The 14713-nt window shown below is 48.3% G+C and overlaps 1 protein-coding gene across 1 annotated transcript in view; it reads right to left on the reverse strand.

The window, feature by feature from the left end:
* BAZ1B (bromodomain adjacent to zinc finger domain 1B) overlaps positions 1-14713 on the reverse strand; it is an 88092-nt gene that overhangs the window by 20381 nt on the left and 52998 nt on the right. The window contains exons 10-11 of the mRNA XM_044993982.1: positions 9481-9592; positions 146-244 (exon numbers count right to left, since the gene is read on the reverse strand). Coding sequence (XP_044849917.1) covers positions 146-244; positions 9481-9592 — 211 coding nt within the window. The remainder of the gene's footprint in view (positions 1-145; positions 245-9480; positions 9593-14713) is intronic.

The following is a 14713-nucleotide window of genomic DNA, read 5'->3' on the forward strand; positions in this document are numbered from 1 at the left end:
GCCCCTCTTCCCATCCCCTTCCTTTATATGCACACGATCATAGCTTTGCTTTGTGCACCCATGCTGGTACCAGGATGGTTTACCGTGAACAGAATGCACCTTGCAATGGGCAAGCTGTATGCACAGTAGAGAATAGTGGCCTCACCTTTTCTGCAGCCGCTCCTTCAGCTGGCTCTCTCTTATTCCCTGGGGGTGCAGGCAATCCAGCAGCTCATCCAGTTCCTTCTGACTATCACAGAGAAACCTGAAAGACATAACAAGCATTGACACCAGCTCTGCTGCCTTAACAGGGAGCGTAAAAGCCTCCTCTGAGAGGGTCAGTCCCGCTCCCTGCCTTACACGTATTTGTGAACTATGGCCCAATCCCCACCAGGCAAAGTGACAAATCATTCAAGTTCTATTATGGTGGCACAGAGGCCTAAAGTTGCCTCCATTTGCTATGCCTTGAATGCAGCTAAGTCTAGGGTGGAGAAAAAACAAGATGTGTGTGTGTGGGGGGGGGGTGGTATTGTTTTATTTAATTAAAAATAAATATATTTAAGGCAGCAGATTTCTGTTCATACGTATCTACCCTGCCTCCCCCATCCGACGATTTGAATGTAGAACTAATAAACCTTAGGGAACTCCCTCTCTTAACCCTCACCCAAGTGCTGTCCCCCCGATCTTGCTCTCCAAGCAATGAAAATGTGGTTACTTCCTCAGCAAGGTGTTAGCGAGATTCGGCACTAATGACAGTCCCCTAAACACAGGCAGTGCTGAGACCTGACCCTAAGTCTCTTACTAGAGGGGTGTCTGATTTTTTTCCACTTAAACTAAACAAATCAACCTCCCGGTTTTCTTCCCCAAACCCTACTCTAACCTTGGAGAATCCAAGCTGCATACTTGGGATGTTCCTAAACCCGCCTTTATTTCTTAAACAGGACAGAGCCATTTGGGAAATAACGTTGGTTGTTTGTGACCTTGGGGAAGACTAACAGGTCAGGTCATCTGTCCCCAGAGACACTGCAAGTGGATTACTCAATGCATCACAGCTTGCTACCAACTAGCACGTATGCCCCTTTCCTCAGGCAACAGGGCCCAGGCAACCGCCATAGCATGCCTGAGAAATATTCATATATCAGACCTATGCAGGCCAGCCATTTGGAGCTCAGCCCATGCCTTTACCATAGCACGGTTGGTCCTTAGGCACTTCTGTAATACTCATGATTTAATACCACCAAATATTACACATTGGATGTGGAGTCTAGATCTGATGCCAAATTCCAGAGAGCTGTTTGGCAATTGTCAGCTAGCTAGGTGTACTGTAGCTTAGTTTACATGCTCCCATGCCTTGTGACACATGAAGCAACCTAGTATTTCCACTGCTGTTTGTCTAGTGCAGGGGTCGGCAACCTTTCAGAAGTGCTGTGCCGAGTCTTCATTTATTCACTCTAATTTAAGGTTTCATGTGCCGGTAATACATTTTAATGTTTTTTAGAAGGTCTCTCTCTACAAGTCTATATATTATATAACTAAACTAGTGTTGTATTGTAAAATAAACAAGGTTTTCAAAATATTTAAGAAGCTTCATTTAAAATTAAATTAAAATGTTGATCTTATGCCGCCAGCCCCTCAGCCCGCTGCTGGTCTGGGGTTCTGTTCACCTAGGCCGGCAGTGGGCTGAGTGGGGCCTGCGGCCGGGACCCCAGCTGTTCCCTGACTGCCCCAACCCTTATCCACAGCCCTGCACCCAGACAGAACCCCCTGGACTCCCATGCCCCCTGACAGGACCCCCAGAACTCTGGACCCATAAAACCCCCCCTGCTCCCTGCCTGCCCCAACCCCTCTCCACACCCCTGCCTCCTGACAGCCCCCCCAGAACTCCCGACTCATCCCACCCCCCACAGCTCCTTGTCCCCTGACCACCCCCTCCAGAGACCCTCCCACCCTAACTGCCCCCCAGGACCCTCCTTGCTCCCTGTCCCCTGACTGCCCTGACCCCTAACAGATCCCGGGACTCCCATGCCCCATCCACCCCCCCCCGCTCCCTAACTGCCCCCTCCAGAGACCCCCACCCCTAACCACCCCCGGGGGATCCCACCCACCCTGCTCCCTGTCTGCCTCCACCCCTTATCCAACCCCCAGAGCCCCAAACTCCTTACCATGAGGCTTCCCGCTCATCCAGAGTTTTGTCGCTGCCGTGCGTGCACACCCGCCCCGCCCCTCAGAGCGCTGCGCGCACGGCAGCACAGCTCCAGATAAGCGGGGAGCGGTTTTCCCTCCCCACTGAGCCAAATGCTGCCCCGCAGGAGCACACAGCCCCAGCCCCCAGAGCCCTGCATGCACAGCAGCAGGGCTCCAGGGGAAGGCAAGGGAGGGGCCAGCAGCTTGCTGCGCTCGGCTGGCACTCCGGCCAGGAAGCGAGGACCCTGCAGCTTGCCGCGTTGGCAGGATTTTTAATGGCACACTGGAGTCCCGGCAGGCTCCAGCGTGCCATTAAAAATCGGCTCGTGTGCCATCTTTGGCACGCGTACCATAGGTTGCCGAACCCTGGTCTAGTGACACATTTTTTGCTCCATTCTAGTCAGTTTCCAAGACTGCGGCATCTTTCTCAATAGTTTTCTTATGTAGTTTGTTGTCCTCTTTTCCATATTCCATGAGGTGGTATCCAGTCAGGAGCTTCTCTAGGAATGCAGTTTTTAGACACTCATACAACATGTCCAAACCACAGCATTTTCTCGAATCATTGTCACATCATTGTAGGTGTAGTTAGGACTCCTTAGACCCTTCCTGTTCAATATGGGAACCACTAGCTAGTCACCGTAAGTGGTATCTGCACAGAAAGACTCAGATGAAGGAATGCTTACTTTACCTTACAGTAACTAATTCTTTCATGTTTTGTTTGCATAGATCCCATTACCCACCCTCTGTCCCTGCTCCTTCAGAGTACATCTCTGCTAGGAGTCTGGAGTAGTGAGAGAACTGAGAGGCAGCTGGGGCTACTCAGTCCTATATACCCTTAGGTTTTGGTGGGGGAAGCATGAGGACATGCAGGGCACAGGCATGGGCCCAGCAGACAGTGTTAGTCAAAAGATTCGCATCTCATGCACACCATAAGTGAAATCCACACAGACAAAACATCTTAAAATTGTAAGATACGAAGCCATTCTTCTCTTTAGTTCTTATTTTGTCACAGTAAGTCACATTTGTTTTATTGGACTAACTTATTCTGTAGCTGTATTAATAGAATGATTCAAAACCACTAAAACCAGCAGGCTCGAATTTTCAAAAAAACTGTTTTTACCCCCCTCCCCCCTCCAATTTTATATTCAACAAGTTTGGTTATTTTAAAAAATACAAAAAAAAAAATAAAAAACAGCCCCCCCCACAAATACTGTCTTATCCCAAGAGGATCTGTAACAGTCTCTTTCTAGTGGTCCACCTGTATCTCTTACATTTACACACAACATAAGGGGAAACAAGTGTGGAATATTCAGTTTGGCTGACTAGAACTGTTATGGAGCGGGATTGTCGAAGTTGCATAACTGTATTTCCAATGTAAACCCAATGTTGGCACACTCTCTCTACTACACAAATAAAGGAGTATCTGCCTTAATGTCAGTAAATTAAGTCCGGAGCTTGCTGGAGCGGAGGTAGAACTCCCCTACCAAATTTGAAGTGAACTGAACAAGGGGTTCCATGGCACCCTAAAGAATACTGAGTAACAAAAAACATTTGGCTACTGAGAACAGTTTACATGTAGTTGAAATCCAATGCCTGGCACTAAAGATCAGTCAATTAAACTATTTTTAAATTGTAATTTCACAATGCTCCAATAGCCCCTTGCACATAACCTCTGCATGGGTGCTGGACTGTCAGATTCTTACTATTGCAGATCTGCCAGCCCGGCTATGAGATCCTCTGTTCAGGGAGCCCTTATGGAGCACAGTTCCATTATGCACATGAGATATGGGAGCTTTCATAGAGGAAGATTAGGGTTGGAAGAGCCCTCAGGAGTTCATCTAGTCCAACCCCCTGCTCAAAGCAGGGCCAATCCCCAACTAAATCATCCCAGCCAGGGCTTTGTCAAGCCGGGCCTTAAAAACCTCTAAGGATGGAGATTCCACCACCTCCCTAGGGAACCCATTCCAGTGCTTCACCACCCTCCTAGTGAAATAGTTTTTCATAACAGCCAACCTAGACCTCCCTCGCTGCAACTTGAGACCATTGTTCCTTGTTCTGTCATCTGCCACCACTGAGAACAGTCGAGCTCCATCCCCTTCAGGTAGCTGAAGGCTGCTATCAAATCCCCCCCCCACACACTCCTCTTCTGCAGGCTAAATAAGCCCAGTTCCCTCAGTCTCTCCTCACAAGTCATGTGCCCCAGCCCCCTAATCATTTTCGTTGCCCGCTGCTGGACTCTCTCCAATTTGTCCACATCCCTTCTGTGTGTGTGTGTGTGGGGGGGGGGGGGGGGGGGGGGGGGGGGGGGACGACGACCAAAACTGGACACATTACTCCAGATGTGGCCTCACCAGTGCCAAATAGATGGGAATAATCACTTCCCTCGATCTGCTGGCAATGCTCTTACTAATGCAGCCCAATATGCCTTTAGCCTTTTTGAGAACAAGGACACACTGCTGACTCATATCCAGCTCTCTTCCACTGTAGTCCTCAAGTCCTTTTCTGCAGAACTGCCGCTTAGCCAGTCGGTCCCCAGCCTGGAGCGACGCAAGGAATTCTTCTGTTCCAAGTGCAGGATTCTGCACTTGTCCTTGTTGAACCTCAGATTTCTTTTGGCCCAATCCTCTAATTTGTCTAGGTCACTCTGGACCCTATCCCTACCCTCCAGCGTATCTACCTCTCCCCCAGGCTTAGTGTCATCTGTGAACTTGTTGAGGGTGCAATCCATCCCATCATCCAGACTAATGAAGATATTGAACAAAACCAGCCCCAGGACAGACCCCTGGAGCACTCCACTTGATACCGGCTGACAATCAGACAAAAGCTGTTGATCACCACCCGTTGAGCCTGACAATCTAGCCAGCTTTCTATCCACCTTACAGTTCATTCATCCAATCCATACTATTTTAACTTGCTGGCAAGAATACTGTGGGAGACTGTATCAAAAGCTTTGCTAAAGTCAAGATATATCATGTCCACCACTTTCCCCAATGTCCACAGAGCCAGTGATCTCATCATAGAAGGCAATCAGGTTGGTCAGGCATGACTTGCCCTTGGTGAATCCATGCTGACTGTTCCCGATCACCATCCTCTCCTCCAAGTGCTTCAAAATAGATTCCTTGAAGACCTGCTCCATGATTTTTTGAGGGCCTGAGGTGAGGCTGTAGTTCCTTGGATTCTCCTTCTTCCCTTTTTAAAAGATGGGCACTATATTTGCCTTTTTCCAATCATCCAGGACCTCCACCAATTGCAACGAGTTTTTCAAAGCTCCGCAGGCACTTCTGGAATTACCACCAGCTGCCCATGGATGGCAATCTCTGCACTTGTCGAGGGAGTAAACCTTGCAGTAATGAGTTTGTGAGCACCAGTGGCTATGCAATAAACTAGGCTGTAATAAAATAAGTTGTCAAGTATCAGAGGGGTAGCCGTGTTAGTCTGGATCTGTAAAAGCAGCAAAGAATCCTGTGGCACCTTATAGACTAACAGACGTTTTGCAGCATGAGCTTTCGTGGGTGAATACCCACTTCTTCGGATGCAAGTGGTGGAAATTTCCAGGGGCAGGTTTATATATGCAAGCAAGAAGCAAGCTAGAGATAACGAGGTTAGTTCAATCAGGTTTTTGTATATTGCCATTCCTAATATCTGATTTGTGTACATTTATCCTTTTCCTTAGAGACTGTCCAGTTTGGCCGATGTACATAGCAGAGGGGCATTGCTGGCATATGATGGCATATATTACATTGGTGGACGTGCAGGTGAATGAACCGGTGATGGTGTGGCTGATCTGGTTAGGTCCTGTGATGGTGTCAGATATTAGGAATGGCAATATACAAAAACCTGTAGGAGAACACTTCAACCTCCCTGGCCACACAATAGCAGATCTTAAGGTGGCCATCCTGCAGCAAAAAAACTTCAGGACCAGACTTCAAAGAGAAACTGCTGAGCTCCAGTTCATCTGCAAATTTGACACCATCAGCTCAGGATTAAACAAAGACTGTGAATGGCTTGCCAACTACAGAACCAGTTTCTCCTCTCTTGGTTTTCACTCAACTGCTAGAACAGGGCCTCATCCTCCCTGATTGAACTAACCTCGTTATCTCTAGCTTGCTTCTTGCTTGCATATATAAACCTGCCCCTGGAAATTTCCACCACTTGCATCCGAAGAAGTGGGTATTCACCCACGAAAGCTCATGCTGCATAAAATAAGTTGTGGACTATTCAGGACAGAAGATGAAATTGCTGTGCTATGCAATGCATAACATACCAATCCTTTCCAGCACATCAGACTGATTTTTCAGTTTACTTAAAGGGCTGTAACTTAGTGAATCTAACTCTTGGGATAGATGGCTGTACATTCAAATGACAATTTTAAACAAGTCTAATCTTAGAACATAAGAATAGCCACACTGGGTCAGAACAAAGAACCATCTAGCCCAATAGCCTGTCTTCCAACAGAGGCCAATCCCAGGTGCTCCAGAGGGAATGAACAGAACAAGCAATCAAGTGATCCATCCCCTGTTGCCCATTCCCAGCTTCTGGCAAACAGAGGCTAGGGACACCATCCCCGCCCATCCCGGCTAATAGCCATTGATGGACATATCCTCAATGAATTTATCTAGTTCTTTTTTGAACCCTGTCATAGTCTTGGCCTTCACAACATCCTCTGGCAAAGAGTTCCAGTTTGACTGTGTGTTGTGTGAAGAAATACTTCCTTTTGTTTGTTTTAAACCTAGGACTCCATTTATGAGCTTTGCCAATATACTTGAGAGGTCAGAATAGAGAAAACGTATATATTACAAATAATTCAGTGTCCAGATTGTCTGCTACCTTTCACAGCAACTCCTGACAACAACAGGTCCTTCTAGGAGGTGGAATTGGAGCAGTGTCTCCATCTCCTCATGTGGGGAAGTGGGGGAGAAAGGGTTGAGAAGAGGCTCTTGTGATCTTGGAGTCATTTCCTTCCAATCTTCCTCCTGAGCCTCTGTCTCTTTCCTCACATTCTCTCATTCCGTTTTTGAGGTCTACTTCACTGAGTGGTCTAGTCATGGACCTAATTGGTGCAGTGGACCCTAGGCCATTTGTAGAAGCAAGAGGGACAGCAGCATCTCCTACCCAAGCGGGACCAGAATGCCGAATAAGACCAGGGTGTAAAGCCAAATGGATAAGATTGAGACAGTGCTATGGCGCAAAGTGATGTCTGACAAGAGACGTAAGGATATTTTGCTGGAGATCTCTGGGCAGCCCTAAAGACTGTTGGTGATTGAGAGGATGATCTGGGAGTTGCTCAACTGAGGGAATCCTTGGGGAGAGGAAGAGGGCGATGGATGTCTAAAAAGGGTCTCTGCTTGATTCTGGAGAAAGTTTGAGTCTGAAGAGGAGGAGGAGTGTGTCTGTTCTAGAGGCAACATTGACTGTTCAATGCAGTGCAGAAGAATACCACTACTGAGGATATAATTCTTCCTGGTGCTGGTGGCATTAGTACAGAGGACAGTGCCAGGGGCTGAATGTCATTAATCTGTAACAGATTTGCATGTACTGTTAAAGATTTCTGTATGATAACAGGACTGGTAGGGAGAGTGGGGGCACTGGTACTGGCCTTCAATGTCTGTATGGATTCAGTTCCACTTGCAGCCAGTTGAGACAAAGAATCAGCCTTTCACTAACCTCTCCAGGGCAATCAGGCCTCTGTGCTCATGGTTCAGAGGAGACAGGAGGTCCGTAATTCCTCATTTCTTTCACCTCACCCATTCTGGGGAAGGAGACTAGGAGCTTGAGTTGCCCTTCAAGTGCAGCTCAGATCTGCCTTACCTCAATGCGAGCAAACAATACCAGGCTTTGGCACCAAGCTCTGTTTGGAGGACTAAGTCAGCTGAGATCCTTCTCTCTGTATTGGTGATGGCAGCCCTCGAGGTAGAGTCCCTACTAAATGGGGTGCTGAAGAAGTGGGATCTCTGGAAGGACAGTCCCTTTATGGAATCGGAGGAGCATCTTTCTGAATCTGATGCTCTCCTCATGGATTGCTCCAGTAGGTAGAACTTTAGCCATCAATGACTTTGAAATTGTCAGTTCTGATTGAGAAGACCAGCCTACAGAGCAATGGCCAAGGGTACCCATCAGTTGACGGAATAAGCCTGTCACATGACAGGCACAGCTTGCAGCCATAGGGGTTAGCCTCAGCCATTTGGTGGAATAGCACCTTGGTGATGAGTAGTAATCATCATAAGGAGGAAAGAAAATATAAAAAAAAATAAAGGGACTTCCAACAGGAAAGTGTCCATAAATTAAGTAACTAAACTAGTTAACAGTAATTAATGTTTATGAAGTGTTTCAAATAAAGGGCGCCAGTGGGTGGGAGGTAGAGACCACAATGTTCTATCTCACTGCCACCAACAGGGAACTAACAGGCAGTTGGGGCCACTCTGCTCTATGTGCCTTCACTGCAGGAGGGTGGATGAGCATAAGGAAATGCAGGGCACAAGCATGGCCCCACAGGTCACTGTTGGTCAAAAGATTCCAATCTCACATGTACCACAAGTGGGAGCCACACAGGCTATTATAATTTAAGCAAGGTCACGTGGCAGGGTATTAAAGACAGGATTAGTATTGTAGGTAGACAGACATGTTCTTAATGGATCAGAATAAATAAGTGTTTTGGCTGTTGTACCAAAGAATGAGAATCTCAGAAAATTAAAAAAAAACCAAACAAAACTATTCGAGTCTGGCTTTTTTTTAATCTACTGATTTAAAAATCACCCTATCTTGGCCAAATCTAACATTCTAGCAGCAGCAAGTCAAAGTCTTACTATCTCTTGGCTCATCTGTCTTTATTACCCACAATAACCAGTACCGCATGTTACACTTCCAAAGTATAGGATTGGGAGGCTACCAGACTAATTCAGCAACTGAACAGGACAACTGAAAAAGGAATAGCTGTAATGGTTATTACAAAGGGACCATCATACATTAAGAATAAAAAGCATTTGTTCAAACAAAAATATTACTGGATACTCCTATTGTGTCTAACTTCACTACAGAACCACAATACACTGAGTGTGTGAAACAAAATGGAATGGTCGCCTCCTTAAAGATGTTCGTTTAGCTTTCCACACTTCAATTTTTTCCACTGGAAATGATCTACAGCACCCTTTTATACTAGATACTGGTCTTTATAAAACACCAAGGTGGATCAGAATCCCATGTCTCTTATGAAGTTGAGACACCTCATTTCTGGGACCACACTAAATAGTCCAGCAAATTTTCCTGAACCCAATTGTCTGGTTATAAGCACAGAAGTGTAGCCAAGAGAAAGCATATTACCATAAGTTCTGTCCTTGTTTGGGTACAGTGGTCTCTATCGGAATGTCTGTAACATGCATGGATCTATGATGAGTGTTCACTCTGCCACCTGCAGCCACGTTCTTTCGCTTATCTGTAAAAGATTCACACAAAATAAAAATGCAATCTCATTCATGGTCACATCTGTCAACTTTTAACTTCACAAAGCTATACTGACTAGTTAAAATGGTTATATCAGACTGCTGCTGGGGTAGTAAGACAGCAAATGAGGCAAAATTGCTCAGTAAGCCTCTTCACATATTTAGCCAGGGAGACCTATAATTTGTTTTCTATAAAGAAACTAAATCAACAGTTTCAGAGTAGCAGCTGTGTTAGTCTGTATCCGCAAAAGGAACAGGAGTACTTGTGGCACCTTAGAGACAGTCAGTTGCTATCCTGGTATTTATAAAGGTATGACTATGGCATTAAGGCACAGTACAAGAAAGGGACATTAGAAATAACATCTATTACAATTTTACAAAAGGCTCTTTTCTCAGTATATATTGACCAGATACTCCATCTAGTGCTTGGAAATACAAATACATTCCACCCTTACAATGTACAAATCTCAGAGTCTTTCCTTTCCAACTGAACTCCAGTATATAATTCCTTTGAAATTATTACATATTTGGTCACAAACATTCACTGATCTTTTATTTATTTCAAGTCTGTATGTATGTGCGTGCTATGAAAATATATTCACCAATTCCATCAGTCACACAAAGAATCCTTTCCTATATGCTTTATAGGTGAAGTATATAAGCCAAGCCATTAATGCCATTTCCCCTCACTTCCCAGCCCTCAAGTGGCTCAGGGAATGTTCTCTTCCTATTGTTGAATTCACAAGAGAAAGTCTCAGCATTTGTGCTGTTCACATTGGGATGTATGCCAAAAAAGGAGGAGTTACCCTTAGATACCTCTTCCCACCAAAGTGTATGTGTACACAGCAAAGTAAGCCTAGGGTTAGTGGGACTCAAGTCCGCTGACCCGTGTCAGGGAACCCGTGGCTTGAGTGTCTACACAGCTTTTAACCCCAGGTTAAGGATTTTCTGATCCGTGCTCAAACTTAGGGCTCTGGCCTCCACACAGTAATGCAGAGATGCAAGTCCAAGTACCCCTATTCCAGAGCGGATAGTGGCACTCTAACCCTATGAATGTGTTTCACTGTGGGAAAACTACTGCCCAACTGTGAGGTGCTACTGATGGGACTCAGGGGCCATAAGGATCACAAGAGTAGATAACTGCATAATTAGCTCCTTTGGTGGTGGTCTGAGGAGAATGACTGCAGTTTGAGAAGGCTTTATACTGAACTACCATCCAACCTGAGAACTGGGCTCTCCAGCTCTAGGCTGAGTCATATTGGCAGGAAAATGCCCATGTGCACCTGTCTGAGGATAATTAGCACATCAATCTCTATTAAACTATTAAAATGAAACACTGCAATTCTTAATTTTAAAATGGGATGTTCAGTGAAGGTCTTTTTGTTTGGTTGGCTTTTTATTTATTTTTGTCGGTTTTCAAGTTTGAAATAAAAAGTAGGTTTCAGAGGAAAAACACCCTTCCCCCCCGCAGCCTGGCTGCTGCCAGTTGCAGAGAGGTGAAGGGTTTCCCCCAGGCTTAGGGTGCAGTGTGCTCCAGCACCCCATGGGGTTTCCTTAGCCCTGTCTCCACCGCACCCAAAGAGGTAGGGATAAGGGAACCCGGGAGGCTGTAGTGAAGTTTTGGAGCTGGCTTCCACTCACTGCCCTCACAGTGCACCTGGCCGGGCTCCTAGGCACACGCTGAAGTGATGGCAACAAGTAGTCCATCTTAATGGGAAGGTGATGGAAGGTGGTGATGTATCTAACAGTCTGATAGTCACTCAAATGGAGGTTCCATAAGCTTCAGGAGAACAATGTTGAGATGCTACAAAAGAGTCGAGTTTCTGACAAATGGATAAGTACGCACGAAGCCTGTGAGGAGTCTCAGTACTGTCTAATGTGAGAAGAGCAAGTATGACCGTACTAAAGTGTACATGCAGTGTTGCTGTAGCTATGTTAGTCCCAGGATATTAGAGACACAAGGTGGGTGAGGTATTGTAGTATAACACGTCATTACTACTGCAAGGTGGACTTGCAGAGAATTAAATGCCAAATCGACTTTGTTTCAAGTGCAACATGTAGTGGAGGCTCTTTGGTACTGGAGCCTCAGTTGGGTCCAGATTATATTGGATTGCCCATATGGACAACTGTTTCCATGTGGAAAAGTATGTCTTCCTAGTAGATGGCTTCCTGCTCTGTAGGAGGATTTCCTGAACCTGTTGAGAAGTCTGTCATGCTCAGCCAGCCAACAACTAAGCAGTCAGGTGCACACAGACCTGCAGTCCTTGCAATATCTGGCAGTGGAGCTGGGATCTCACATCAAGGGAGACAGAGATAGATAGGAGACAGAATGGAAGCGTGAAAAAGATCCGACAGCCAAAATTGCTTCTACCAATAAAGAGCTATTTAGGATCAGCATGGTCTTGTCCCACCAGATGATAGCCTGAGGGTAACTGGGGGAAAGCTGTATAGGAGGCCTGGAGTCCACTGGAGCAGGAAGGCATCTGGTGAACAGCCCATGCTCATGCACTCACTGGAGCAAAAGTTTGGGCACCTGGTGCTGTCCTATCTGGAGAATGGGTCTATCATGAGAGCCCTCAACTGGTGAAAAAGACGGTTACTCACCGTAGTAACTGTTGTTCTTCGAGATGTGTTGCTCCTATCCATTCCAGTTAGGTGTGCGCGCCGCGCGTGCACGGCTCTTCGAAACATTTTTACCCTAGCAACTCCGGCGGGCCACCTGGGCACCCCCTGGAGTGGCGCCGCTATGGTGCTGAATATATACCCCAGCCGGCCCGTCCGCTTCTCAGTTCCTTCTTGCCGGCTACTCCGAAAGTGGGGAAGGAGGGCGGGTCTGGAATGGATAGAAGCAACACATCTCGAAGAACAACAGTTACTACGGTGAGTAACCGTCTTTTCTTCTTCGAGTGATTGCTCCTATGCATTCCAGTTAGGTGATTCCCAAGCCTTACCTAGGCGGTGGGGTCGGAGTGAGACGTGGCAGAGTGTAAGACTGCGGAGCCGAAGGCTGCATCGTCTCTGGATTGCTGTACCAACGCGTAGTGGGAAGCGAAGGTGTGGACAGAAGACCAGGTGGCCGCTCTACAGATGTCCTGGATGGGGACATGGGCCAGGAAGGCGGCCGACGAGGCGTGCGCTCTCGTCGAGTGAGCGGTGAGGCGGCATGTTGGCACGCGAGCAAGCTCGTAGCATGTCCGGATACATGCCGTTACCCAGGAGGAAATCCGCTGCGAGGAGACCGGCTCGCCTTTCATGCGGTCGGCAACTGCTACAAACAGCTGTGGCGAACGCCGGAAGGGCTTTGTGCGCTCGATATAAAAAGCGAGGGCCCTGCGGACGTCCAGGGTGTGAAGCTGCTGCTCGCGAGGTGCGGCATGCGGCTTCGGGAAGAAGACCGGGAGGAAGATCTCCTGATTGAGGTGAAAGGCCGACACCACCTTAGGGAGGAAGGCCGGGTGTGGCCGAAGCTGCACCTTGTCTCTGTGGAATACGGTGTATGGTGGGCTGACCGTTAATGCACGGAGCTCAGAAACTAGTCTTGCCGATGTAATTGCGACTACGAAGGCTGTCTTCCAGGAGAGGCAGAGCAGAGAGCACGTGGCCAGAGGCTCGAAGGGTGGTCCCATAAGCTTGGCCAGAACGAGATTTAAATCCCAGGTCGGGGTAGGACGCCGCACCGGCAGGTACAAGCGGTCCAGGCCTTTAAGGAAGCGGGAAACCATCTGGTTGGAGAAGATGGACCGACCTCCCATGGATGGACGAAAGGCAGACACTGCTGCCAGGTGCACCTTCAAGGAGGAGACCGCAAGACCTTGCTCCTTAAGGTACCAGAGATAGTCCAGGATTGTAGGGATAGGGACTACAAAGGGATTGAGGCCGTGTTGATCACACCAGAGCGCGAAACGCTTCCATTTCGCGAGGTAGGTGGAGCGAGTGGAAGGCTTTCTGCTCTCTAGCAGGACTTGCTGTACTGCCGCCGAACAGTCCCTCTCTGCGTGGGTCAACCACTCAGGTACCAAGCTGTAAGATGGAGGGACTGCAGGTTCGGATGGCGGAGTCTGTCGAAGTCCTGCGTGATGAGGTCCGGCCACAACGGAAGGGTCATGGGATCCTGAACGGAGAGCTCGAACAGCAGGGTGTACCAATGCTGCCTCGGCCAGGCTGGAGCGACGAGTATAAGGCGGGCCCTGTCCCTCCGAAGCTTGAGCAGCACCCAGTGTATGAGCGGGAAAGGAGGGAAGGCGTAGAGGAGGTGATCCGTCCAGGAGCAGAGGAATGCGTCCGACAGGGAGCCTAGAGAGCGACCCTGGTACGAACAAAACTGGTGGCACTTCCTGTTCTCCTTGGAGGCAAACAGGTCTATCTGGGGAAACCCCCACCTCCGGAAAATTGTGTGCACGACATCTGGACGGAGGGACCACTCGTGGGAGAGGAACGACCTGCTGAGATGGTCGGCCAGCGTGTTCTGCACTCCTGGAAGAAAGGACGCTTCCAGGCGAATTGAGTGGGTCACGCAGAAGTCCCACAGGAGCATCGCTTCCTTGCAGAGCGGGGAGGAGCGGGCTCCGCCCTGCTTGTTCACACAGAACATCGCCGTCGTGTTGTCCGTGAACACCGCTACACATCGGCCTTGTAGACGGGCGCGGAAGGTGTGGCACGCCAAGCCGATTGCTCGCAGCTCCCTGACATTGATGTGGAGGGAGAGCTCCTGGGGCGACCAGAGACCCTGGGTGTGAAGGTCGCCCAGGTGGGCCCCTCATCCCAACGCCGAGGCATCCGTGGTGAGGGTGACGGATGGGTGAGGGGGGCGGAACGGAACTCCTGCACATACAACCTCTGGGTCCAGCCACCAGTTGAGGGAGTTGAGGGTCGGTTTTGTGACCGTGACTACCATGTCTATGGAGTCGCGGTGCGGGCGGTACACTGACGCCAGCCAGGATTGAAATGGGCGAAGGCGCAGTCTCGCGTAGGGGGTGACGAACGTGCAGGATGCCATGTGACCCAGGAGGCGTAGGCAGGACCGAACTGTTGTAGTGGGAAAGGTGTGCAGGTCTTGGATGATGGAGACCATCGTCTGGTGCCGAGGTCGAGGGAGGCAGGCCCTGGCTACCGTG

The sequence above is a fragment of the Mauremys mutica genome, chromosome 19 (genome assembly GCF_020497125.1).
Source record: "Mauremys mutica isolate MM-2020 ecotype Southern chromosome 19, ASM2049712v1, whole genome shotgun sequence".
Classification (NCBI taxonomy): Eukaryota; Metazoa; Chordata; order Testudines; family Geoemydidae; genus Mauremys; species Mauremys mutica.